General features: G+C 37.7%; 1 protein-coding gene across 1 annotated transcript in view; it reads right to left on the minus strand.

Moving 5' to 3' along the window:
* Positions 1 to 24,975, minus strand: part of USH2A (usherin) — a 2,188,359-nt gene that overhangs the window by 598,887 nt on the left and 1,564,497 nt on the right. The window contains exons 57-58 of the mRNA XM_053712759.1: positions 24,318 to 24,965; positions 21,717 to 23,159 (exon numbers count right to left, since the gene is read on the minus strand). Of these exons, the coding sequence (XP_053568734.1) occupies positions 21,717 to 23,159; positions 24,318 to 24,965 (2,091 nt within the window). The remainder of the gene's footprint in view (positions 1 to 21,716; positions 23,160 to 24,317; positions 24,966 to 24,975) is intronic.

The raw sequence follows: 24,975 nt of genomic DNA on the forward strand, positions 1-24,975 counted from the left end.
TATCAAATATTATGCTGTAATGATCAGGATTTAACTGTTTTACATTCTTGTTTGTTGGTGATCTTTTGCATTGGCTTTTGAAAAAGACAAATGTCACAAAATTATGATTTACAATATTTAAAACATCATTTTATCTTCTTACAGAATTAGGAATAATATTCGCCAAAGACAAACCTTGTTCAGTACAGTAAGGTATGAAAGTTTTCACAAATATTTTAAACCTTATATATTAGTGCTCTCACAATTTACAGTATGAGAACTGTAAAAATCCTGTTATAGAAATTGATATCAGTTGTTTCTTATTTTAGAAATAATTTTCCATATGGTTCTTCTTGATTTTGGATGAAAATTTCATAAAACTTTCGCCTAGATTACGAGTCTTGCGTTAGCCTTAAAAAGCAGCGTTGAGAGGTCCCAACGCTGCTTTTTAACTGGTATTACGAGTCTTGCAGGTACAGGTGTACCGCTCACTTTTTTTCCATGACTCGAGCATACCGCAAATCCACTTACGTCAATTGCGTATCCTATCTTTTCAATGGGACTTTCCTAAAGCCGGTATTACGAGTCTTGGAAAAAGTGAGCGGTACAGCCTCTCCTGTCAAGACTCCTACCGCATTTAAAAGTCAGTAGTTAAGAGTTTTATGGGCTAACGCCGTAACATAAAACTCTTAACTAAAGTGCTAAAAAGTACACTAACACCAATAAACTACCTATTAACCCATAAACCGAGCCCCCCCCCCCCCCACATTGCAAACACTTTTTAACAACAATCTGCCGACAGGACATCGCCGCCACTTTAATAAATATATTAACCCCTAAACCTCCGCACTCCCGCCTCGCAAACACCAGTTACATTTTATTATCCCCTAATCTGCCATCCCTAACATCGCTGACACCTACCTACATTTATTAACCCCTAATCTGCCGCCAACGTCGCCGCCACTATAATAAAGTTATTAACTCCTAAATCTAAGTCTAACCCTAACCCCCCTAACTTAAACATAATTTAAATACATCTAAATAAATATTCCTATCATTAAATAAATTATTCATTTTTTAAACTAAATACTTACCTATAAAATAAACCCTAAGCTAGCTACAATATAACTAATAGTTACATTGTAGCTAGCTTAGGGTTTATTTTTATTTTACAGGCAAGTTTGTATTTATTTTAACTAGGTACAATAGTTATTAAATAGTTATTAACTATTTAATAACTTCCTAGTTAAAATAAATACAAATTTACCTGTAAAATAACCTAAGCTACAATTACACCTAACACTACACTATAATTAAATAAATTAACTAAATTAACTACAATTATTTACAATTAAATTAAATAAACCAAATAACTAAAAAAACAAACACTAAATTACAGAAAATAATAAAATAATTACAATTTGTTTAAACTAATTACACCTAATCTAATCCCCTTAATAAAATAAAAAAATAAAAAAAAATAAAACAAATCCCTACCCTATACTAAATTACAAATAGCCCTTAAAAGATTAATCAGCTCTTTTACCTGTAAAAAAAAATACAATACCCCCCCCAACATTACAACCCACCACCCACACACCCAACCCTACTCTAAAACCCACCCAATCCCCCCTTAATAAAACCTAACACTACCCCCTTGAAGATCACCCTGCCTTGAGACGTCTTCACCCAACCCGGGCAGAAGTGGTCCTCCAGACGGCCAGAAGTCTTCATCCAGGCGGCATCTTCTATCTTCATCCATCCGGAGCGGGTCCATCTTCAAGACATCCGACGCGGAGCATCCTCTTTCGTTCAACCGCGACTGGAACAATGACGGGTCCTTTAAATGACGTCATCCAAGATGGCGTCCTTTCAATTCCAATTGGCTGATAGAATTCTATCAGCCAATTGGAATTAAGGTAGAAAAAATCCTATTGGCTGATCCAATCAGCCAATAGGATTGAGCTCGCATTCTATTGGCTGTTCCAATCAGCCAATAGAATGCAAGCTCAATCCGATTGGATCAGCCAATAGGATTTTTTCTACCTTAATTCCAATTGGCTGATAGAATTCTATCAGCCAATCGGAATTGAAAGGACGCCATCTTGGATGACGTCATTTAAAGGACTCGTCATTGTTCCAGTCGCCATCGAACGAAGAGGATGCTCCACGTCGGATGTCTTGAAGATGGACCCGCTCCGCGCCGGATGAATGAAGATAGAAGATGCCGCCTGGATGAAGACTTCTGGCCGTCTGGAGGACCTCTTCTGCCCGGATAGGATGAAGACTTCGGACCGTCTGGAGGACCACTTCTGCCCGGTTGGGTGAAGACGTCTCAAGGTAGGGTGATCTTCAAGGGGGTAGTGTTAGGTTTTATTAAGGGGGGATTGGGTGGGTTTTAGAGTAGGGTTGGGTGTGTGGGTGGTGGGTTGTAATGTTGGGGGGAGTATTGTATTTTTTTTTTTACAGGTAAAAGAGCTGATTACTTTGGGCAATGCCCCGCAAAAAGCCCTAAGGGCTATTTGTAATTTAGATTAGGTGTAATTAGTTTAAAAAACTTTTTTTTTTTCGTACTTTAGTTTATTTAATTTAATTGTAATTAATTGTAGTTAATTTAGGTAATTTATTTAATTTTAGTGTAGTGTTAGGTGTAATTGTAACTTAGGTTAGGTTTTATTTTACAGGTATATTTGAATTTATTTTAACTAGGAAGTTATTAAATAGTTAATAACTATTTAATAACTATTGTACCTAGTTAAAATAAATACAAACTTGCCTGTAAAATAAAAATAAACCCTAAGCTAGATACAATGTAACTATTAGTTATATTGTAGCTATCTTAGGGTTTATTTTATAGGTAAGTATTTAGTTTAAAAAACAAATAATTTATTTAAAGATAGGAATATTTATTTAGATGTATTTAAATTATATTTAAGTTAGGGGGTGTTAGGGTTAGGGTTAGACTTTAGGGGTTAATAACTTTATTATAGTGGCAGTGACGTTGGGGGCGGCAGATTAGGGTTTAATAATTGTAGGTAGGTGTTGGCGACATTGGGGGCGGCAGATTAGGGGTTAATAAATATAATGTAGGGTTCGGCGATGTTGGGGGCAGCAGATTAGGGTTCATAAGTATAATGTAGGTGGCGGCACTGTCCGGAGCGGCAGATTATGGGTTAATAATATAAAGCAGGTGGCGGCGATGTTGGGGGCAGCGGATTAGGGGTTAATAAGTGTAAGATTAGGGGTGTTTAGACTCGGGGTTCATGTTAGGGTGTTAGGTGTAGACATAAAATGTGTTTCCCCATAGGAATCAATGGGACTGCGTTAGAAGCTGAACACTACTTTTTTGCAGGTGTTAGGTTTTTTTCAGCCGGCTCTGTCCCATTGATCCCTATGGGGAAATCGTGCATGAGCACGTTTTGCCAGCTTACCGCTACCGTAAGCAGCGCTGGTATTGAGGTGAGATGTGGAGCTAAATTCTGCTCTACGCTCACTTTTTTGCGGCTAACGCCTGGTTTCTAAAGACCCGTAATACCAGCGTTGTCTGTGGTGAGGGAAAACTGTGCATTAGCACTGCACACCATTACTGACAAAAACTCATAATCTAGCTGATAGTTTTTCTAATAAATGAAAAAGTAATTTTTTTTAAATATTAAAAGTTAAAAAAATAATAATAATTAACGAACATGCCCAATATACCCATCATGCCTATATACAAATGGCATTTAGAATGTTTAACAATTATCAGGATGGTCAATTTTACACATAAATAAATAATTATTTTCCTTAAACACTGTAAAGTTTTGGGTAATGCTCAGCAGTGGTAAAACAATTATTGTTTATTGGTTCTCATTGATTTTAATGAGAGATGATAATAATAAATCAAGGATGATATTTAGGAAGTAAGAAAAAAGGTACTATGTATAGACGTCAAGCTTTAGAAAGAAAAAATTAGCGCTTATAATTCTTTATAGGCAACTATATAAACTTGCCCACTGTGGGAAAGATTACAAGTGGAGTGCAAATGTTTGTGCGTGAGTGATAAGGGGCTTATCGCGGGGGTTTGCTCTTAACGTGCTTACCGCTGGTATTACAAGTTGAATGTGAACGTGATCAATCGAGAATGATTACAGCGACTTCAGAGCTCTGGTTAACTGTTTTGTAAAACTAAAAAGTGTCACAAAACACATCAAAAATACATTACAAAGTATAGTTAAACCTATAATAAAACTATCTAATAAAAATTATTTTAAAAAAAATATTGCACACAAAAGTTATAAGGGCTCAAATATATGAGATCTCAGGTGCTGCAAAGGGCTTTAACATCGAGATACACACATATACATATTTAAAGATTAATATGTATGTGTGTATTTATTTATATATATATATATATATATATGTATATGTATGTATATGTATTTATATGTGTATATATGTATTTACAGACATATATACACATATAAACTCATAAATACATATGTATACATATATAGATATTTATGTATTTATATGTGTATATATGTATTTACAGACATATATACACATATAAACTCATAAATACATATGTATAGATATATAGAGATATTTAGAAGTGCATTGAAGCCATTTGCAGTTAAGTAGATAAAACATGAAAAAACTAATTTACACCATATTCATTTTTAATAAAGGTTTAACTGTGTATCTACTATATATATATATATATATATATATATATATATATATATATATATATATAAATATATAGCATTCCAATGTTGTGTACATAGTAGAATAAATCATATATATTTATAAATAGATATTCATATATATATATATATATATATATATAGCTATACCTATATATAATCATATATATATATATATATATATATATATATATATATATATATATACACATACAGTATATATATATGTTTATATATATATATAAATTCATTAAAATTATGGGGGGAGATAAAAAACTGAAATTAAAATCCTCCATGTCTCAAAATTAAATCAATGTAAGTATTTGCATAGGAAATTAGCACATCTAGGCAAGATTCCCCGCTTGTTTTTTCACAGAAATACCTCATATACCATGTTACCAATGCACAAGAGAATTCTGGGTAAGATATGCAAATTAGATATGCAAATTCTCAGTTTTTTTGCTTCAAAAACATAATTTTTGTAAGAATTTACCTGATAAATTCATTTCTTTCATATTGGCAAGAGTCCATGAGCTAGTGACATATGGGATATACAATCCTACCAAGAGGGGCAAAGTTTCCCAAACCTCAAAATGACTATAAATACACCCCTCACCACACCCACAATTCATTTTAACGAATAGCCAAGTAGTTGGGTGATAAAGAAAGGAGTAAAAAGCATCAACAAAGGAATTTGGAAATAATTGTGCTTTATACAAAAAAATCATAACCACCATAAAAAGGGTAGGCATCATGGACTCTTGCCAATATGAAAGAAATGAATTTATCAGGTAAGTTCTTACATAAATTATGTTTTCTTTCATGTAATTGGCAAGAGTCCATGAGCTAGTGACGTATGGGATATCAAATACTCCACTCAAGAGTCACTAGAGAGGGAGGGATAAAAAATAAAATACAGCCATTTTCCGCTGAAAAAATAATCCACAACCCAAAGTATAAGTTTATTCTTTAGTGATAAGAAAAACTTAAAACATCAGCAGAAGAATCAAACTGAAACAGCTGCCTGAAGAACTTTTCTACCAAAAACTGCTTCTGAAGAAGCAAATACATCAAAACGGTAGAATTTAGTAAATGTATGCAAAGAAGACCAAGTTGCTGCTTTGCAAATCTGATCAACAGAAGCTTCATTCTTAAAAGCCCATGAAGTGGAGACTGACCTAGTAGAATGAGCTGTAATTCTCTGAGGCGGGATCTTACCCGACTCCAAATAAGCTTGACGAATCAAAAGCTTTAACCAAGAAGCCAAGGAAATAGCAGAAGCTTTCTAACCTTTCCTAGGACCAGAAAATAAAATGAATACACTAGAAGTCTTTCTGAAATATTTAGTAGCTTCAACATAATATTTCAAAGCTCTTACCACATCCAAAGAATGTAAGGATCTTTCCAAAGAATTCTTTGGATTAGGACACAAGGAAGGGACAACAATTTCTCTACTAATGTTGTTAGAATTCACAACCTTAGGTAAAAATTGAAAAGAAGTCCACAAAACCGCCTTATCCTGATGAAAAATCAGAAAAGGAGATTCACTAGAAAGAGCAGATAGCTCAGAAACTCTTCTAGCAGAAGAAATAGCCAAAAGGAACAACACTTTCCAAGAAAGTAGTTTAATGTCCAAAGAATGCATAGGCTCAAATGGAGGAGCCTGTAACGCCTTCAAAACCAAATAGAGACTCCAAGGAGGAGAAATTGATTTAATTACAGGCTTAATTTGAAATAAAGCCTGTACAAAACAGTGAATATCAGGAAGTTTAGCAATCTTTCTGTGGAATAAAACTGAAAGAGCAGAGATTTGTCCCTTCAATGAACTTGCAGACAAACCTTTATCCAAACCATCCTGAAGAAACTGTAAAATTCTAGGAATTCTAAAAGAATGCCAAGAAAATTTATGAGAAGAACACCATGAAATGTAAGTCTTCCAAACTCGATAGTAAATCTTCCTGGAAACAGATTTACGAGCTTGTAACATAGTATTAATCACTGAGTCAGAAAAACCTCTATGACTTAGTACTAAGCGTCCAATTTCCATACCTTTAAATTTAATGATTTGAGATCCTGATGGAAAAATGGACCTTGAGACAGTAGGTCTGGCCTTAACGGAAGTGGCCAAGGTTTGCAACTGGACATCCGAACAAGATCCGCATACCAAAACCTGTGTGGCCATGCTGGAGCCACCAGCAACACAAACGATTGTTCCATGATGATTTTGGAAATCACTCTTCGAAGAAGACCTAGAGGCGGGAAGATGTAAGCAGGATGATAATTCCATTGAATGGTTAGCGCATCCACTGCTTCCGCCTGAACATCCCTGGACCTGGACAGGTATCTGGGAAGTTTCTTGTTTAGGTGAGAGGCCATCAGATCTATCTCTGGAAGGCCCCACATCTGAACAATCTGAGAAAACACATCTGGATGGAGAGACCACTCTCCTGGATGTAAAGTCTGATGACTGAGATAATCCGCTTCACAATTGTCTACACCTGGGATATGCACCGCAGAGATTAGACAGGAGCTGGATTCCACCCAAGCAAGTATATGAGATAATTCTTTCATGGCTTGAGGACTGTGAGTCCCGCCTTGATGATTGACATATGCCACAGTTGTGATATTGTCTGTCTGGAAGCAAATGAACGGTTCTCTCTTCAACAGAGGCCAAAACTGAAGAGCTCTGAAAATTGCACGGAGTTCTAAAATATTGATTGGTTATCTTGCCTCTTGAGATTTCCAAACCCCTTGAGCAGTCAGAGATCCCCAAACAGCTCCCCAACCTGTAAGACTTGCATCTGTGGTTATCACAGTCCAGGTTGGTCGAACAAAAGAAGGCCCTTGAACTAAACGTTGGTGATTTAACCACCACATCAGAGAGCGTCGTACATTGGGATTTAAGGATATTAATTGTGATATCTTTGTATAATCCCTGCACCATTGATTTAGCATACAAAGCTGGAGAGGTCTCATGTGAAAACAAGCAAAAGGAATCGTGTCCGATGCTGCAGTCATGAGGCTTAAAACTTCCATGCACATAGCCACTGAAGGGAATGACTGAGACTGAAGGTGCCGACAAGCTGCAACCAATTTCAAGCGTCTGTTTTCTGTTAGAGACAGAGTCATGGACACTGAATCTATCTGGAAACCTAAAAAGGTGACCATTGTCTGAGGAATCAAAGAACTTTTTGGTAAATTGATCCTCCAACCATGTTTTCGAAGAAACAACACTAGTTGATTCGTGTGACATTCTGCAGAACGTAAAGACTGAGCTAGTACCAAGGTATTGTCCAAATAAGGAAACACCGCAATACCCTGTTCTCTGATTACAGAGAGTAGGGCACATAGAATCTTTGAAAAGATTCTTGGAGCTGTTGCTAGGCCAAATGGAAGAGCAACAAATTGGTAATGCTTGTCTAGAAAAGAGAATCTCAGGAACTGATAATGTTCTGGATGAATTGGAATATGAAGGTATGCATCCTGCAAATCTTTTGTAGACATATAATGTCCTTGCTGAACAAAAGGCAGAATAGTCCTTATAGTCACCATCTTGAAAGTTGGTATTCTTACATAACGTTTCAAATTTTTCAGATCCAGAACTGGCCTGAATGAATTTTCCTTCTTTGGGACAATGAATAGATTTGAATAAAACCCCAGACCTTGTTCCTGAAAAGGAACTGGCATGATTACCCCTGAGGACTCCAGGTCTGAAACACCCTTCAGGAAAACCTGAGCTTTAACTTGATTTGCTGGGATACGTGAGAAAAAAAAACTTCTCACAGGAGGTCTTACTCTGAATCCTATTCGATACCCTTGAGAGACAATGCTCTGAATTAGACATGTGCGATTTGTTTTGGATCGATTCGGAAATTCGGAAAATTCGGAGATTCGGATCGATTCGAATTTCCGAATTAAAATACTGCAGAATTTACAGAATAAATCCGAATTAGTTCGGATTTATTCGGTAAATTCGGATGGCCATGGATTACACTAGTATTGTACAGTATATTAGGTTATATCACTCTGCTATGGGTTACACCTAATATACAGTACATAATACTAGTCTAATACACAGCATATCCCACCTAACACATACCGAAATTCTGAATTTCCGAACCGAACCGAATCCAGCCGAATTTTATCGAATCCGAATGAATCCGAAACGAATCCAAAACAAATTCATTCGAATTTTTCCGAATTCGAATCGATCCAAAATGAAATTAGAAAAAATCCAAATTGAACCAAAACGAATTTTTCGATCATGCACATATGTACTCTGAATCCATTGATTTTGGACAGAATTTATCCAAAAATCCTTGAAAAACCTTAATCTGCCCCCATCAGCTGAGCTGGAATAAGGGCCGCACCTTCATGCAGATTTAGGGGCTGACTTTGGTTTCTTAAATGGCTTGGATTTATTCCAATTTGAGGAAGGCTTCCAATTGGAAACAGATTCCTTGGGGGAAGGATTAGATTTTTGTTCCTTATTCTGATGAAAGGAACGAAAACGATTAGAAGCCTTAGATTTACCCTTAGGTTTTTTATCCTGAGGCAGAAAAACTCCCTTTCCCCCAGTAACAGTTGAAATAATAGAATCCAGCTGAGATCCAAATAAATTATTACCTTGGAAAGAAGAGATAGTAATCTAGACTTAGATGTCATATCAGCATTCCAAGATTTAAGCCATAAAGCTCTTCTAGCTAAAATAGCTTAAGACATGGATCTAACATAAATTTTGATAATATCAAAAATGGCATCACAAATAAAATGATTAGCATATTGCAGTAAGTGAATAATGCTAGATACATCAGAATCCAATTCTTGTTGCGCTAAATTCTCCAACCAGAAAGTTGATGCAGCCGCAACATCAGCCAAAGAAATTGCAGGTCTGAGAAGATGACCTGAATATAAATAGGCTTTTCTTGGATAAGATTCAAGCTTCCTATCTAAAGGATCCTTAAAGGAAGTACTATCTTCCATAGGAATAGTGGCACGTTTAGCAAGAGTAGAAATAGCCCCATCAACTTTGGGGATTTTTTCCCAAAACTCTATAGAATTTTCTGGTAAAGGATACAATTTTTTAAACCTTGAAGAAGGAATAAAAGAAGTACCTGGCTTATTCCATTCCTTAGAAATCATATCAGAAATAGCCTCAGGAATAGGAAAAACCCCTGGAGAAACCACAGGAGGTTTAAAAACCACATTTAAACGTTTATTAGACTTAATGTCAAGAGGACTGGTTACCTCAGTATCCAAAGTAATTAACACTTCTTTTAATAAAGAACGCATATACTCTATTTTAAATAAATAAGTAGATTTGTCAGTGTCAATGTCTGAGGAAGGATCTTCTGTATCAGATAGATCCTCATCAGAGTAGGATAAATTATTATGTTGTTGGTCATTTGAAATTTCATCAACTGAATGAGAAGTTTTAAAAGACCTTTTACGTTTATTACAAGGAGGAAATGCAGACAAAGCCTTCTGAATAGAAACAGTAACAAATTCTTTAAAATTCATAGGTATATCATGTGCATTAGAAGTTGAAGGAACTGCAACTGGCAATGTACTATTACTGATGGACACACTATCTGCATGTAAAAGTTTATCATGTCAACTATTACAAATGACATTCCACAATCTTACAACAAATGCACTTAGCTTTGGTAGAACCGATGTCAGGCAGCAAAGTTCCAGCAGATACTTCTGAGGCAGGATCAGATTGAGACATCTTGCAAAATGTAAAAGAAAAAAACAACATATAAAGCAAAATTATCAATTTCCTTATATGACAGTTTGAGGAATGGGAAAAAAATGCAAATAGCATAGCCCTCTGATAGAGAAAAAGACAAGAGGCAAACATCAATGGGGTATTAAAATAATGAAAAAGTTTGACGCCAAGTATGACACACAACGTAACTGAAATTTTTTTGGCGCCAACAATAACCGGAAATGACACACTCGCTTCACTAATGACGCAACCGTGTGTAAGGCTTCGGCGAAGTTGCGTCACAGACATTTTTTTCATGGCAAAAAATTCTTGCGCAAAAAATGACGCAATAAAGTCTAGCATTTGGCGCACCAGCAGGCCTAATACCGCCCGCAATTTGCAAGAAAAAAGTAGTCAATTTAGAAAAAAAAGACTAAACCCCAGGTAAGAAAAAAATTTCTTAAAATTTTTATTTTCCCCAAATATGAAACTGACAGTCTGCAGAAGGAAATACATGATCCTGACGCATGGCAAATATAAGTACAATACATATATTTAGAACTTTATATAAATGCATAAAGTGCCAAACCATAGCTGGGGTGCCTTAAGTAACAAAAAACATACTTACCAAAAGACACCCATCCACATATAGCAGATAGCCAAGCCAGTACTGAAACAGTTATCAGTAGAGGTAATGGTAAATTGAGAGTATATCATCGATCTGAAAAGGGAGGTAGGAGATGAATCTCTACGACCGATAACAGAGAACCTATGAAATAGACCCCCGTTAGGGCAATCATCATATTTAATAAGTGATACTCCCTTCACGTCGCTGTACTCTGAGAGGAATTGGGCTTCAACAATGCTGAGAAGCGCATATCAACATAGAAATCTTAGCACAAACTTACTTCACCACCTCTATAGGAGGCAAAGTTTGTAAAATTGAATTGTGGGTGTGGTGGGGGGTGCATTTATAGGCATTTTGAGGTTTGGGAAACTTTGCCCCTCCTGGTAGGATTGTATATCCCATACATCACTAGCTCATGGACTCTTGCCAATTACATGAAAGAAATACTGTTTTAACACAGCGATCCTTTTAACAGGATTATTGCAGCAAACTATAAATCACTCACTAGACAGCCTGTTTCGTTCTTTTTTGGAACTCATCAGTAGGAGATAGATTTCTGGTTGCTGCATTGGTAAAGCTATTTTCATGGTTAAACCAAAATGCATTAAAATTATGGGGGGAGATAAAAAACTGAAATTAAAATCCTCCATGTCTCAAAATTAAATCAATGTAAATATTAGCATATTTACATTGATTTATATATATATATATATATTTATATTGTACAAAAATACCATAAGATATATGTAGAAATATGTATTTATAAATAAATAGAACATATTCTTGCATGTGAAGAACATTGGGTTAGGGTATATGAGAATATGCGATTGGGTATGTGCGAGAGGGGGGTATTAATTTATTTTTCTTTTCTTTTTAAGCTCGTCGGATTAGAGCGTAAGAAAAAACAGTTTACTTTCAACTCATAATTCGAGCATTAATTAGCAATCTCCTTGTAATCTGGCCCTGTGTATTTTAATATTTTGTCCAGTAACCTACAGCTTAAAGTACATACATTTAAATATTTTTAAATATTTTTTTTTTTTGTTTCATATGAAAAGACATTTCAAATGGATTTATTACTTATTTAATGTTCCTGCCCAGAGTATGTCCCTCGCCACTGGTATAGGCAGCTGTTCTTACAAGTCAATGAGCATTAGGAGCAAGTACAAATCCAAAACTGCTCTATTAGTTGAATTTTAAATGCCTTTTCCTAACCTGCTTAATAGTTTTGTCAAGAAAAACTAAATTTATGTTTACCTGATAAATTTCTTTCTTTCCGGATATAGTGAGTCCACAGCTTGGGAATTTCTCTCCTGGCCAGCAGGAGGAGGCAAAGAGCACCACAGTTAAACTGCTAAGTATCACTCCTTTACCCACAACCCCTAGTCATTCGACCAAAGGGAAATGGAGAAAAAGGAGTAACACAAGATGTAGAGGTTCCTGAGGTTATAGTCAAAATAACAACTGTCTTAAAATAAAGGGCGGGGCCGTGGACTCATCATATCCGGAAATAAATACATTTATCAGGTAAGCATAAATTTTGTTTTTCTTTCCTAAGATATGGTGAGTCCATGGCTTGAGTAATTACTGTTGGGAACCAATACCCAAGCTAGAGGACACAGATAAATAGGGAGGGACAAGACAGGCAGTACTAAACAGAAGGCACCACCGCTTGAAGAACGTTTCTCCCAAAAGAAGCATCAGCCGAGGCAAAAGTATCAAATTTGGAAAAAGTGTGTAGAGAAGACCAAATTGCAGCATCGCAAATTTGTTCCACATAAGCTTCAGTTTTGAAAGCCCAAGAAGAATTAACAGCTCTTGTGGAATGATCCATAATTCTATCAGGAGGCTGCTGTCCAGCAGTCTCATAAGCCAAACGAATTATACTTTGTAACCAAAAAGAAAGAGTATTAGCAGTAACTTTCTGACCTTTACGCTTCCCAGAGAAACAGACAAAGAGGGCAGAGGACTGGTGAAAATCCTTAGTCACCTGTAAGTAGAATTTAAGAGCACGTACAATATCCAAATTGTGTAACAAGCGTTCTTTGGAAGAAGAAGGATTAGGGCACAGAGAGGGAACAACAATTTCCAGATTGATATTTCTATTAAAAACAACCTTAGGAAGGAAACCTAACTTAGTACGAAGAACCGCCTTAGCCGCATGAAAAATGAGATAAGGGGAATTACATTGCAGAGCTGAGAGTTCCGACACTCTTCAAGCAGAAGAGATAGTAACAAGAAACAAAACCTTCCAAGATAATAACTTAATGTCTATGCAATGCAACGGCTCAAATGGAGCCAGCTGTAAAACTTTAAGAACAAGGTTTAAGGCTCCAAGGAGGAGCAACAGACTTAAAGACATGCTTGATTTTGACCAAGGCCTGACAAAAAGATTGCACATCTGGCACATTCGCCAAACATTTATGTAGTAAAACAAATAAAGCAGAAATCTGACCCTTCAGGGTACTGACTGACAATCCCTTCTCCAGGCCTTCCTGAAGAAAAGATAAAATTCTAGGAATTCTAATTCTACTCCAAGAGTAGCCCTTAGATTCACACCAATAAAGATATTTATGCCATATCTTATGGTAAATCTTTCTAGTATGCACATAAAAATCAATCTATAGAGAGGGTGCCTATGGCTAAAGATATCAACACTTTCTAAATATAAAAATACTTCTATTATAAAAAAAACTTTCAATGAGTATAAAAAAATGAGACCTCTCCCTTAAACATAGGTTGACCTATATTAATAGGAAAAAATTAAAACCAAATAATTAGTGTGTGGCTGTACTTTGTGGTAGAAAGTGTTAATTAACCATACACAGTATATGCTAAGTGTTACAATCTAGCAATTTTAGAATACCAACAAGACCTAAAAAATAAAAATAGAAAATATTTTAAAAAAAGATTTCACTGTTAGAATTGGATATCTTTGTATCTCTTTGAGGAAGTCTTTCCAATATAGAACAATGTTATTTTATTAGTCACTAGTAGCAAAATCTCTTGTGTCTTTGTATAAAAAACTGTCTCCAATGTATACCACCAATATTGACGTTTTTTTAGCCGTTAGCCAAATCCCACTCCAGTCGGTCTGATTTCTCAGCTAGATCACGTTGTGATCATGTAATAGAGCCGTTATGTAGATACCTCTTATAGCGATATTAATCTCACTTCAAGGACACAGTTTGTATAATATACAATAAGTAGAAGGTACCTGTATAGTTTTTTGTTGTCAGAACAAGTTAGTCAGTACATTACCCATCCATATATTGGAATACTGCTGTTCTTTCACAGGATACCTGTCTCAGTGAATCCATCCACGTGACCGATGGCGTCTGACGTCAAGGAAGTTATTCACTCTTTAGCGATGTCAGTCGATTTTTGCTACTTGCCGGTAGTGCTCTGCACGCAGGGAGGTTCTTTCTGATGTTTTGTAGACGTTCAAATTCCAGCTCAAATTGGATTGTTTGTATTGAAAAGATAAAGGTTAATTTAACCCGGGTTAGATTCAAAGTTAGTGGATTGCAATAAAAGCAATAAACGCAAATGATGTGTTGGTAACACAGTGTCAATGCCACACACACAACACATTTCTCCCTTCTCAGGGCTTTATCAAGATGTTAGTGGCATTCAACAAACTTCCTTATAACTAGTGTCTCCATTTATTATTGGTAGAGACATAATTGGTTGCTCCCAAAGATTCTCATTAAGGTGGTATTGACTTATTGGAAGTTTATAAGGTGGTATAAATAGATCCGATTTGGACATTAATATGGTGGTGCTGTTCTTAGAAAACATTTTATTTATAGATGGTATACATTAAACATATTAAAACACTTTTTCATAAGCCCATCAAATCTTGAAGACATTCTACTATTCTTAAGTCTTATAACTATTAATTATGAGATATTTTTTATAAAATTCATGACAGTATATTACCTGTTTCTCAGTTGGAATATTTGCTCAGAGATATAATTCTTCAAATTAATCTATGGATGAAAGTGTTAAGATAAATATAAAAAATATTCTGTGTCAAAACTATATATATTTAATTTACTGTATGTTAAGGCAAAAAACAATATATTGTTTTTCTATGTGGAACTATAATATAAATTTAGAATAATAAGAAAATTGTGATATGTGTGATATTATTCAAACAAAAAAGTGAGAGGTCTAATTCTGAATTTAGACCTCTAGGAAATAAGGTGTCAAACTTGAAAATAAGTTCTGCTTTTTTTAAAAGTAGGGTTTTTTCAATATTTCCCTCTCTCCAGTGACCTCTCACTTTATGGATACCCCAACACTAAAGATATAGTCTATTGGGGTATCCACTAACTCTGGCACACCCCATTTGAGAACTAAGCTGGAAAACACCTCTGGATGCAGTTCCCACTCCCCGGGCTGAAAAGTCTGTCAGCTCATAAAATCCACTTCCCAGTTGTCTACTCCTGGAATGTGGATGGCAGATAGACAGCAATTGTGGGTCTATGCCCACTGAAGAATCCGAGTAACCTCCTTCATGGCTAAGGAACTCAGAGTTCCTCCCTGGTGATTGATGTAAGCCACATAGATTATGTTGTCTGACTGGAACCTGATAAACTGGGCTGAGGACAACTGAGGCCAAGCCAATAAAGCATTGTATATTGCCCTCAACTCCAAGATGTTGATGGGAAGAGCAGACTCCTCCCGAGTCCAAAGGCCCTGAGCTTTTAACGAGTTCCAGACTGCTTCCCAGCCCAGCAGCCTGGCGTCCATGGTCGATCACCCAGGAAGGTCATGTGCCCTGAGACAGATGTTCCAGAGAAATCCACCACAGGAGAGAGTCCCTTGACGACTGATCTAACTCTATTCTCTGAGATAGGTTTGCATGGTCACCATTCCATTATCTGAGCATGCACAACTGGAGAGCTCTCAAATGGAAACGAGCAAAAGAATGATATCCCTGGAAGCCACCATCTGTCATGACCTTATTCCTGTTCCTTTAAATTCTGACCGTCACATGACCACACTACCTACTTAAGCAGCTCTCCCCATTTCACCTGTGCTAGATAATTTGATGTCTTGGGGATTTAGCTCTGAATCTCTTAACATTCTAATGCTACTTATTTGCTGAACTCTAAGCATTCTCTGTTATCGTCCTTGTCAATCCTTGTGTATACAGGATCTTCAATTGATTGCTCTCCCTCTAACAGGCTAACTACTCCACAGCTCGTTTCAGACTGCAGCGTGTGACGTCACTACAGGCCGAAGCCTCAGCGTTACTACAGCTGATCTTCCAACGTGGACAAGTTCAGTCCTGGGCAGAAGTACGGACATCCTCCGGTAACGTGTTAAACTGAATTGCATGCATACAACTTACCTCCTGATTGACTCTACTAATACGGAACCGTAGAAATCTCTCTCTTATCGAAGTTGTATTCTGTTACTCTGCTCCAGCCTGCTTATCTCAGTTGTAATCCTGTGACTGTGTCCTCAAAACATATACTCAGCAGTGTTCATATATTGGCTGTTTGTTGTTTGTGCTATGTCTGCCTGTGTTCATTCTACAACAACAGCTGCATAGTTATACAGCTGCTAAATGTTTAGAAGCACTGCCAAGTCCGGTTCCATTCTCACACTGCAGCATCAGCCATAATCAATACTAACTTAACTCTTGCTGTTCTGGCACTAACTGCTAATCCTGCTATTAACTGAATCTTACCACTGCTACTCCATGAGCTCCTATTGCTTGTTCTACCATATGTATTGCCACTTATAAATATTTATAGACCAGTTTGCACTGGTTATTGCTGTCTATATCACAGAAGTGAATTTACTCCTATCAACTATATATATAGTTGTGTGCCTATCAGACCTTAATAGGTCACCCTCAGATCTATGAGCATAACAGGGTACTTATAACAACTAGGTACCCGTGGTTTGGTGTGAGACTGAGTGGTAAGATACAGTAGTGTGAATAGATAGAACTGGGTATTACTTAAATCCTTACACCATCAGACCAATTACCTCCATACATTGAGTCACTGAAGGATAAGCAGTAGCCCGAAGAGAGAGACAAGAGAAAATTATTTAGTTTTTCCTGATCTCTGTTAGAAACATCTTCATCAATAGATAATCTATTATGGTCCCTAAGAACACTACTCTTGTAGCAGGGTAAAGGGAGCTTTTTTCCAGTTTCACATTCCATCCTTGAGAACGAAGAAAAGACAACAATATCTCTGTGTGAGATTTCGCTTATTAAAAAGATGGTGCCTGAACCAATATGTCATCCAGGTAGGGTGCCACAGCAATTCCACGAGAAGGGATCACTGCCAAAAGAGCCCCCAGAACCTTTGAAAAAAATTCTGGGAGCTGTGGCTAGACCAAATGGAAGGGCCACAAAATGGAAATGTTTGTCCAGAAAGGCAAATCTCAGGAATATGTGATGGTCCCTGGGATCAGGAACATGAAGATATGCATCCTTTAGGTCTATGGTTGTCATGAACTGACCCTCTTGTACTAAAGGAAGAATGGAGTGTATAGTCTTCTTGAAGGATTGAACTTTGATAAACTTGTTTAGATACTTCAAGTCTAGAATGGGACGGAAAGTTCCCTCTTTTTTGGGAACCACAAATAGGTTGGAGTAGAACCCAAGACCCTGTTCCTGCACTGGAACTATCACTCCCAGGGAGGAAAGATGTTGTATACATTTCAAGAACGCCTCTCTCTTTATCTGGTCTGCAGATAATCTTGAGAGAGATGGAATCTGCCTCTGGGAGGAAAAGTCTTGAATTCCAATTTGTAACCCTGGGATACTATGTCCACAGTCCAGGGATCTGGGACATCTCGTATCCAGGCTTGAGAGAACTGAGAAAGTCTGCTCCCCACCTGATCCGATTCTGGATCGGGGCAAACTCTTCATGCTGATTTGGAATCAGCTGTGGGTTTCTTTGATTGTTTACCCTTGTTCCAAGACTGATTGGGTTTCCAAGAAGACTTGGATTGTTCCTGCTTGGAAGAAGAAGGGGAAGACTTTCCTCTGAAGTTACGAAAGGAACAAAAATTATTCTGACATCCTTTAGGCCTATTCTTCTTATCTTGAGGTAGAAAAGACCCTTTTCCACCCATAATATCAGATATAATTTCTACCAAACCGGGTCCAAACAAGGTTTTGCCCTTGTAAGGAATTGCCAGAAGCTTGACTTTATACAAATGTCTGCAGACCAGGATTTCAACCATTACGCCCTGCGGGCTAGGACAGTGAAACTAGAAGATTTAGCTCCTAGTCTAACAACCTGTAATATGGCATCTGCAATAAAGCAATTGGCCAACTTAAGAGCTTTAATCCTATCTTGAATTTCATCAACAGGAAACATTTTCTTAAAAATGCGAGACAGGGAAAAAGACACCCCTGGTTTCTCCCATTCCTGTGAAATAATCTCCCTAGCATGGTCCGGCACAGGAAAAACCTCTGAAGTGAAAGGTTCATCAAAGAAACTATTAAGTTTACTAGATTTCTTAGAAGTGACAACGACAGGGGTATCGGAGTCATCTAAAGTAGCTAAAACCTCCTTTAACAATACACAAAGGTGTTCAAGCTTAAATCTGAAGGATACCACCTCAGTCTCAGAAGAAGGAATTATACGGTCCGAATCTGAGATTTCACCCTCAGAAAGTCCTGATGTACCTTTCTAATCAGACTTATGAGAAAAGGCAACTTCGGAAGCAGAACTGAGGACAGACACCTTACTTTCTGAATTTCTAGATTTTCTCTTGCGTTTTCTCTGTAATCTGGGAATGGCAGCTAATGCCGCAGATACCGCTGAAAATACCTAGGCAGCAATTTCTGCTTTTAAATAAACTTCACTAGGAGTTATAGAGGAACCACAGGGCACTGCATGTGACGTCATCGAGGCTTGGGATGTAGCAGGAGAAAGCTGAGGTATTATTTTGATAGCATCATCCTGAGAGACATTAGGCTCAAAAATGTTACCTTTATCTTGCAAAGTTTTCTTGACACATGAAGAACAAAATTGCATAGGAGCTGCAATTTGTGCATCTAAACATAATAAGCATGAATTCATGAGAACATGCTGGCTCTTGCTCCATATCAGACATGTTGTGGAACAGTAAATACATTTTACAGTTAAGTTTAAAATATTTTAATATTTAATTAAAATAAGCCAAGGAAAAAAATACACTTTAAATTTTATCCCAAATTAGGATCGATCCCCAGCTAAAATTATTTGCAAAAAGTTAAGAAAAAAAGATCTAGTGCTACCAATTAAGACCGGATCACCCAGAAATGGAGAAAAACAACTTTTTCCTTAGAAATGTTATGGAGTAAAGCCAGTCATGTGACTGCAACTGCCGAGCTCAAATTACTCCTATGCCACAGATAGGCACTAAAAATAACTTCCTGGTACACTGAGTACCAGAAATATCCGTTTTTTCAAACCTGACAGTTTAAAATGTTGCAGCGTTTTATTTTAAAGCAAAGGGGAAATGAATAAACTGTTGAAATAGAAAATATAGCCTTACTTTCAGTTTAAGCTTGCATTGTTTTATCAAGTAAATATGTGTCCGAATATAAAGCTTAATAAAAACAGTTTACCCTTTCTTTTTAAAAGAATTTAAATGTTAGTCTCACACATGATACAGTGCCTGCTTCATACCCAGTGTAACCCATACAACAGGATTATCTATGTCCCAATAAAAAAGCAGTGTTTTTTTTTTTTTTTTTTTTTTTAAGTTTTAAATATTTTATTAAGATAAATTACCTTCAGGTACAAAAATAAAATAGGAATTGTACTGGGAGCGCACAGGCTCCTACATAACACGTAGATAGACAATCTAAACAGTTCAAACATTTGAGGTTGATATTTTTGCAAGTTATGCAATATAAACGTAATATAGTACTCTTTAAAATGAGTATAGTGGGGGGGGGAGGGAGGCAAAATGGAGTGTAGGCAGTAGAGAGAAGGTTTCCGTCATAGGAGTAAACTATGTAGGAATATCTAACTTACGTTTGTCACAATATTCGGGGACCAGGTAGTGTTGTAACATGTTTGCCAGTCTGCCCACACTAGTTCAAACAGGTCTGAATAGAAGACATTTTTCTCCATGTTATAGATATATGACATGTAATTTAAAATATAGGACCATTTTGGGGGAGTTGTGGTTTTCCAAGATTTGGCTATTGCCGCTTTAGTAGCCTTTAGTAAATAAATGCATAGATATGCTTGGTGTTTGGGTAGGTCACGGATACCGATGTGAAGAAGAGCATTTTAGGGGGTTTTGGGGAGCATTATGCCCAAGCCAGCTAGTGTTCGAAAACAAGTATTCCATAAGGGTCTTAGCGTAGGACAATCCCACCATATATGTAGGAAATCTCCTTTTTTCCCACAATTACGCCAGCACAGAGGCGAAGGAGATCCATAAATTTTGTTAAGTCTAGTGGGGGTAAGGTACCAGTGCGTTAAGATTTTGTAATATGTTTCAAAGAGGGTGACACAGTGTAGGGATTTCTTGGTAAGGGATATTATGTGTTGCCATGTCTGTGGGGATATGGTCATGTTCAGGGATGATTCCCATTTGAGTAGCTGAGGGAGCTTATTCTCAGAGTCCAAGTTTTCTAGTAGAGAGTAATGAATTGAGAGGGGTCTGTGTAGCTTGTTGCCAAATTATTTCCCAAAGTGTTCGAGGTCGGTGTTGTTCGGGTTTGAATCCCCAACTTAGGAGGAACCTTGTGTATTCATAAGTCATGTGCCTGGGAAGAGTGATTTCGGTCTGTAGTTCTGCAAGAGTTAGGAAGCGCGGGGTTGGAGAAGTAACCCAGAGGTCTGCAACTGTCTGGATTCCCACCTGAACCCAACCGTGCGGGTGAGAGTCAGGTAGGCCTCGGAGAAGACCCGTCAGAGGGGTAATAGGTGAGGGGTGTGGGGCAACATGTTGGTAATGTCTTAATTTGTCCCACATAGCAAGACATTCTCGTATTATAGGGTTGCTAATGTCCGAGGTTCGCCGTACATGGGGAGGGATCCAGATGAAGTCTGATAAATATATGGAGTTCGGTATTGAGGCTTGTTCTATAGTTTTCCATTTACTAGGGGACTCCCTCGCACCCCATTGAGCTATATGGGTGAGCATCGCTCCTTCATAATAGCGTAGGATCGAAGGGGAAGCAATCCCTCCCTTATAGAGGGGTCTTTGAAGGATTTTAAGTGCTACTCTAGGGGGTTTATGTTGCCATATGTATTTTGTGAATTCGCTCTGAAATTGATGTAGGATATAACCTGGGATTCTGAAAGGGAGGCACCTAAAAAGATAAGTAATTTTAGGTAAAAATTACATTTTGAGGGCCGTTAGTCTGCCTATCCATGATATGTAGGTGTAATCCCATTTATCTTTTAGAGTGCGCAGCTCAGATAACAACGGTAGATAGTTTTCTTATATCATCTGTGGGATGTTATTGGATATCTTGACTCCTAAGTGTGATATATAGTTATTGGTACAGTGGATTCTATATTGGGCTTTAAGGGTATTAGCTGTGTCTTGGGGGAATCCCCAGGTAAAGATTTCAGTTTTATCCAAGTTTAATTTATATAAGGACATATGTCCAAAAGTCTCTAGGATTTCCTTCAGTCTCGGGAATGAGGATAGGGGTCTGAGGAGAATATTGTTATGTCGTCGGCAAATAGCGCTATTTTATGAATAATGCCATGTATACGAACGCCGTCTACTTTCCTGTCTTGTCTGATTTGTTCAGCTAGCGGTACAATCGCAAGGGCAAAGAGCAGAGGTGAAAGAGGACACCCCTGTCTAGTGCCGTTGGAGATTGGAAAGGGGAGGAAAAGGAATCCCAGTCCCTTGACCGTTGCTGAGGGAGCCGAATAAAATGCCTGGATCACCTTAACAATTTGGTCAGGAAAGCCAAAGGTCCTGAGGACCTCCCATAGGTAAGACCACCTTACGCGGTCAAAAGCCTTCTCTGCATCTAACGAGATTGCAGAGAATGGCTTGTTAAGTCTAGTAGATTCAGTGCAAATGTTTAGCAGTCGTCTAGTGTTGTCAGGGCCCTCGTGGTTTGGGATGAACCCGACTTGGTCTAAGTTTATGAGTTGCGGTAATAATTTAGATATACGGATAGCGAACAGTTTAGCGTAGATTTTAACGTCCAAATTTATTAAAGATATTGGTCTATAATTGGAGCAAAGGGATGGGTCTTTTTGTGGTTTAGGGATAGTTATTACCGTGGCTTCTAGGAATTCTCTGGCAAAGTTCCCTTCTTCTCTAGCCTGATTGAAAAATTTAAGGAGTAGTGGGGCTAGTTTGTTTATGTATGTTTTATAGAAAGATGCCGAGTAGCCACCTGGGCCCGGGGTTTTAAAGGTTTTCATATGTGTTATTACATGTTTAATTTCTTTAAGTGTAAAAGGGGATGAGAGCGCTTCTTGGTCATCTAATGACAGTTTAGGGAGTTTTAAGTTGTCTAGGAAGGAATGAATATTAGTGGTAGGGGCTAGTGAATGACCCTGAATGTTTTCTAAATTGTATAGTTTTGAGTAAAATTTTTCGAAGCATGCGCCTATCTCTGAGGGTTTTCGATAAATCTGATTTCCAGATTGGATATGGTGGATTCTGGATAAACTTGCCCTGTTTTTAAGCTTATTAGCTAAAAATGTGTCAGCCTCATTACTCTTGTGATAAGAGATCTGTTTTAACTTAAATAGGTTGGCTTGGGTATGCTTTAGTTCCAACTGATTAATATGATTTTTAATCTTTGTAATTTTGTCTATGGTAATGTCCGAGGGTGCGCTTCTATTAAGGAGTTCTAGTCTGCGTAGCTCAATATGAGACATAGAGAGGGGAAGACCCAAGAGTTTTTTTAGATGAGCTTGTCTCTGGATTATAAGGCCCCTAAATGTGGCTTTTGCTGCGCCCCAAAGAGTATCATCCCTAACCTGTCTGTTGTCGTTAGATTGGGAATAGAATATGATATCTTTTCTGAGAATTTCTTTAAAAGAAGCATCCTGGAAGACGTGGTGTGGAAGGCGCCAGGAGGGTCTTGTGCTGTTTTGTTCTATTGAACAGAAAGTCACTGTAGCTAGGTCATGGTCAGACCATGGGCATAGGGAAATATTAGAGTGTTTTACTTGGTCAAGGTTTTCTGCTGAGCAAAAGACATAGTCAAGTCTAGAATAAGTTTTATGAGGGTAAGAGAAATTAGTGTAATCCCTATTTCTAGGATGAAGTGATCTCCATATATCGTAATAGTGAAATTGGGCGATAATTTGTCTAAATTTATGGGAGAGTTGTGTGGAGGGAGTGGGCTGTTGTGCGTGAATAGTTTTTTCCTATCTAATGTCGGGTCCCAGGTCATATTGAAATCTCCCGCCAGCAGGACTCTACCTATTTTCACCCGATTCACTGTGAGTAGAACTCATTTAAGGTATCTGGGTTGGTGTGAGTAAGGGAAGGTAAATAGAGACTAGAGTGTGGTCAATATGGTCTAGTTTGCATGTTAGGATTAGGAATCTAGATTGAGGGTCTTTTAGAACTTGAATTTGTTCATAAGGTATTCTCTTATGGATTAGGATTGCTGTACCTCTGGCCTTCTTTAGGAAGGAGGTATATTAAAGAACACTGTAATCCTTAGATATTGAGTATGGAGGAAGGCCACATCAGGGTTATGGCATTTGAGCGATCTAGCTAAAAGGCTACGCTTATGTGGGGAGTTTAAACCTCTGACATTATGGGTCAAAATTTTAAGGGGGGCATAGGAGACTGTAGGGGATAGTCCAAGTCAGTCAAGCCGGATTGGGTAGGAAAGGGTAGGTAATAGGGGGAGCTGGGTAGTAGATAAAGGGAGGGGTTTAGCAAAAATAGTCCGCTTTGATGGAGCCCTAGTGTGGGCTACCTATGGGGGGGGGAGAACAGTGAACAGAAACAGAAGTCAGCAGGGCTAACACTGCTCCGCAGTAACAACTTAACCTAAATTATAATATAATTGTGCAAAACATATACCAAATAATTAACATTGAAAGTGGTAAGCACACATACAATATAATTTTCAGGTTACTTACAAACTTTGAAACTTTAGCCTAAACTTCATACGTACACTACCAGAAGTAAGCTAATTGTCCAGGCCTGGTAGTGCCTTAATAAAAAGACAAAAGAAAAAGAGAAAAACTTAGTTGACAGCAGCTTATCCTGAGTTTAAGGTGGGTTAGTTTTAGGCCTCTTTGCTCCTTGATGGACCATTCGGGAGCTGAAGCTCTCAATTTTGGGTAGGTAGGCTGCAGTGCTGGAGGTTGGTCTGAGTGGAGACCCCAGGTGGTGAGGAGAGCCATGCCCTGAGGGATGGTAGATATTATATGGCTTTGATTATTTCTTGTAACCACCAGGTTTGTGGGGTGTCCCCATCGATATTTGATATTAGCTTTCCTGAGAGCTAAGGTGATTGGTTGGAAAGTTTTGCGGTACTGTAGTGTATGAGCCGATTGGTCAGGCAGGAGTTGTATGTCTTTGAATTTCTCTGACAAGTTCGGTCTTTTGAAAGCTGCTTGCATTAATTTATCTTTATAAATATAACTATGGAAGCAGACTATTACATGCCATGGTTTTTCAGCAGGAACAGATTGCGATCTTAAAGCTCTGTGGGCTCTTTCCATTGTATCAGTTAACCCTTCTGGGGAACCAACAAGTTCTGCAAACAGTTCCCTCAGGAAAGAATGTAGGTCAGTGGTCTCTACAGTCTCCGAGATGCCTCTAAACCTGATGTTATTTCTGCGGGATCTGTCCTCAATGTCCGCCATTTTAAATTCAAGTTGAATCATCTGGTTTGCTAGAGTTTCAGAGTAAGTCAGCAGGTTCGTCTGATTTACTACTAGATCATCTTGTTTTCGCTCAAGTGCTTCGGCTCTTTCACAATCTCTGAAATTTCCTTCTTCAGTTCCGCAGAGGAGCATTGGATTTCCTAAGTAATG

This window comes from Bombina bombina, chromosome 4 (genome assembly GCF_027579735.1).
Source record: "Bombina bombina isolate aBomBom1 chromosome 4, aBomBom1.pri, whole genome shotgun sequence".
Lineage (NCBI taxonomy): Eukaryota > Metazoa > Chordata > Amphibia > Anura > Bombinatoridae > Bombina > Bombina bombina.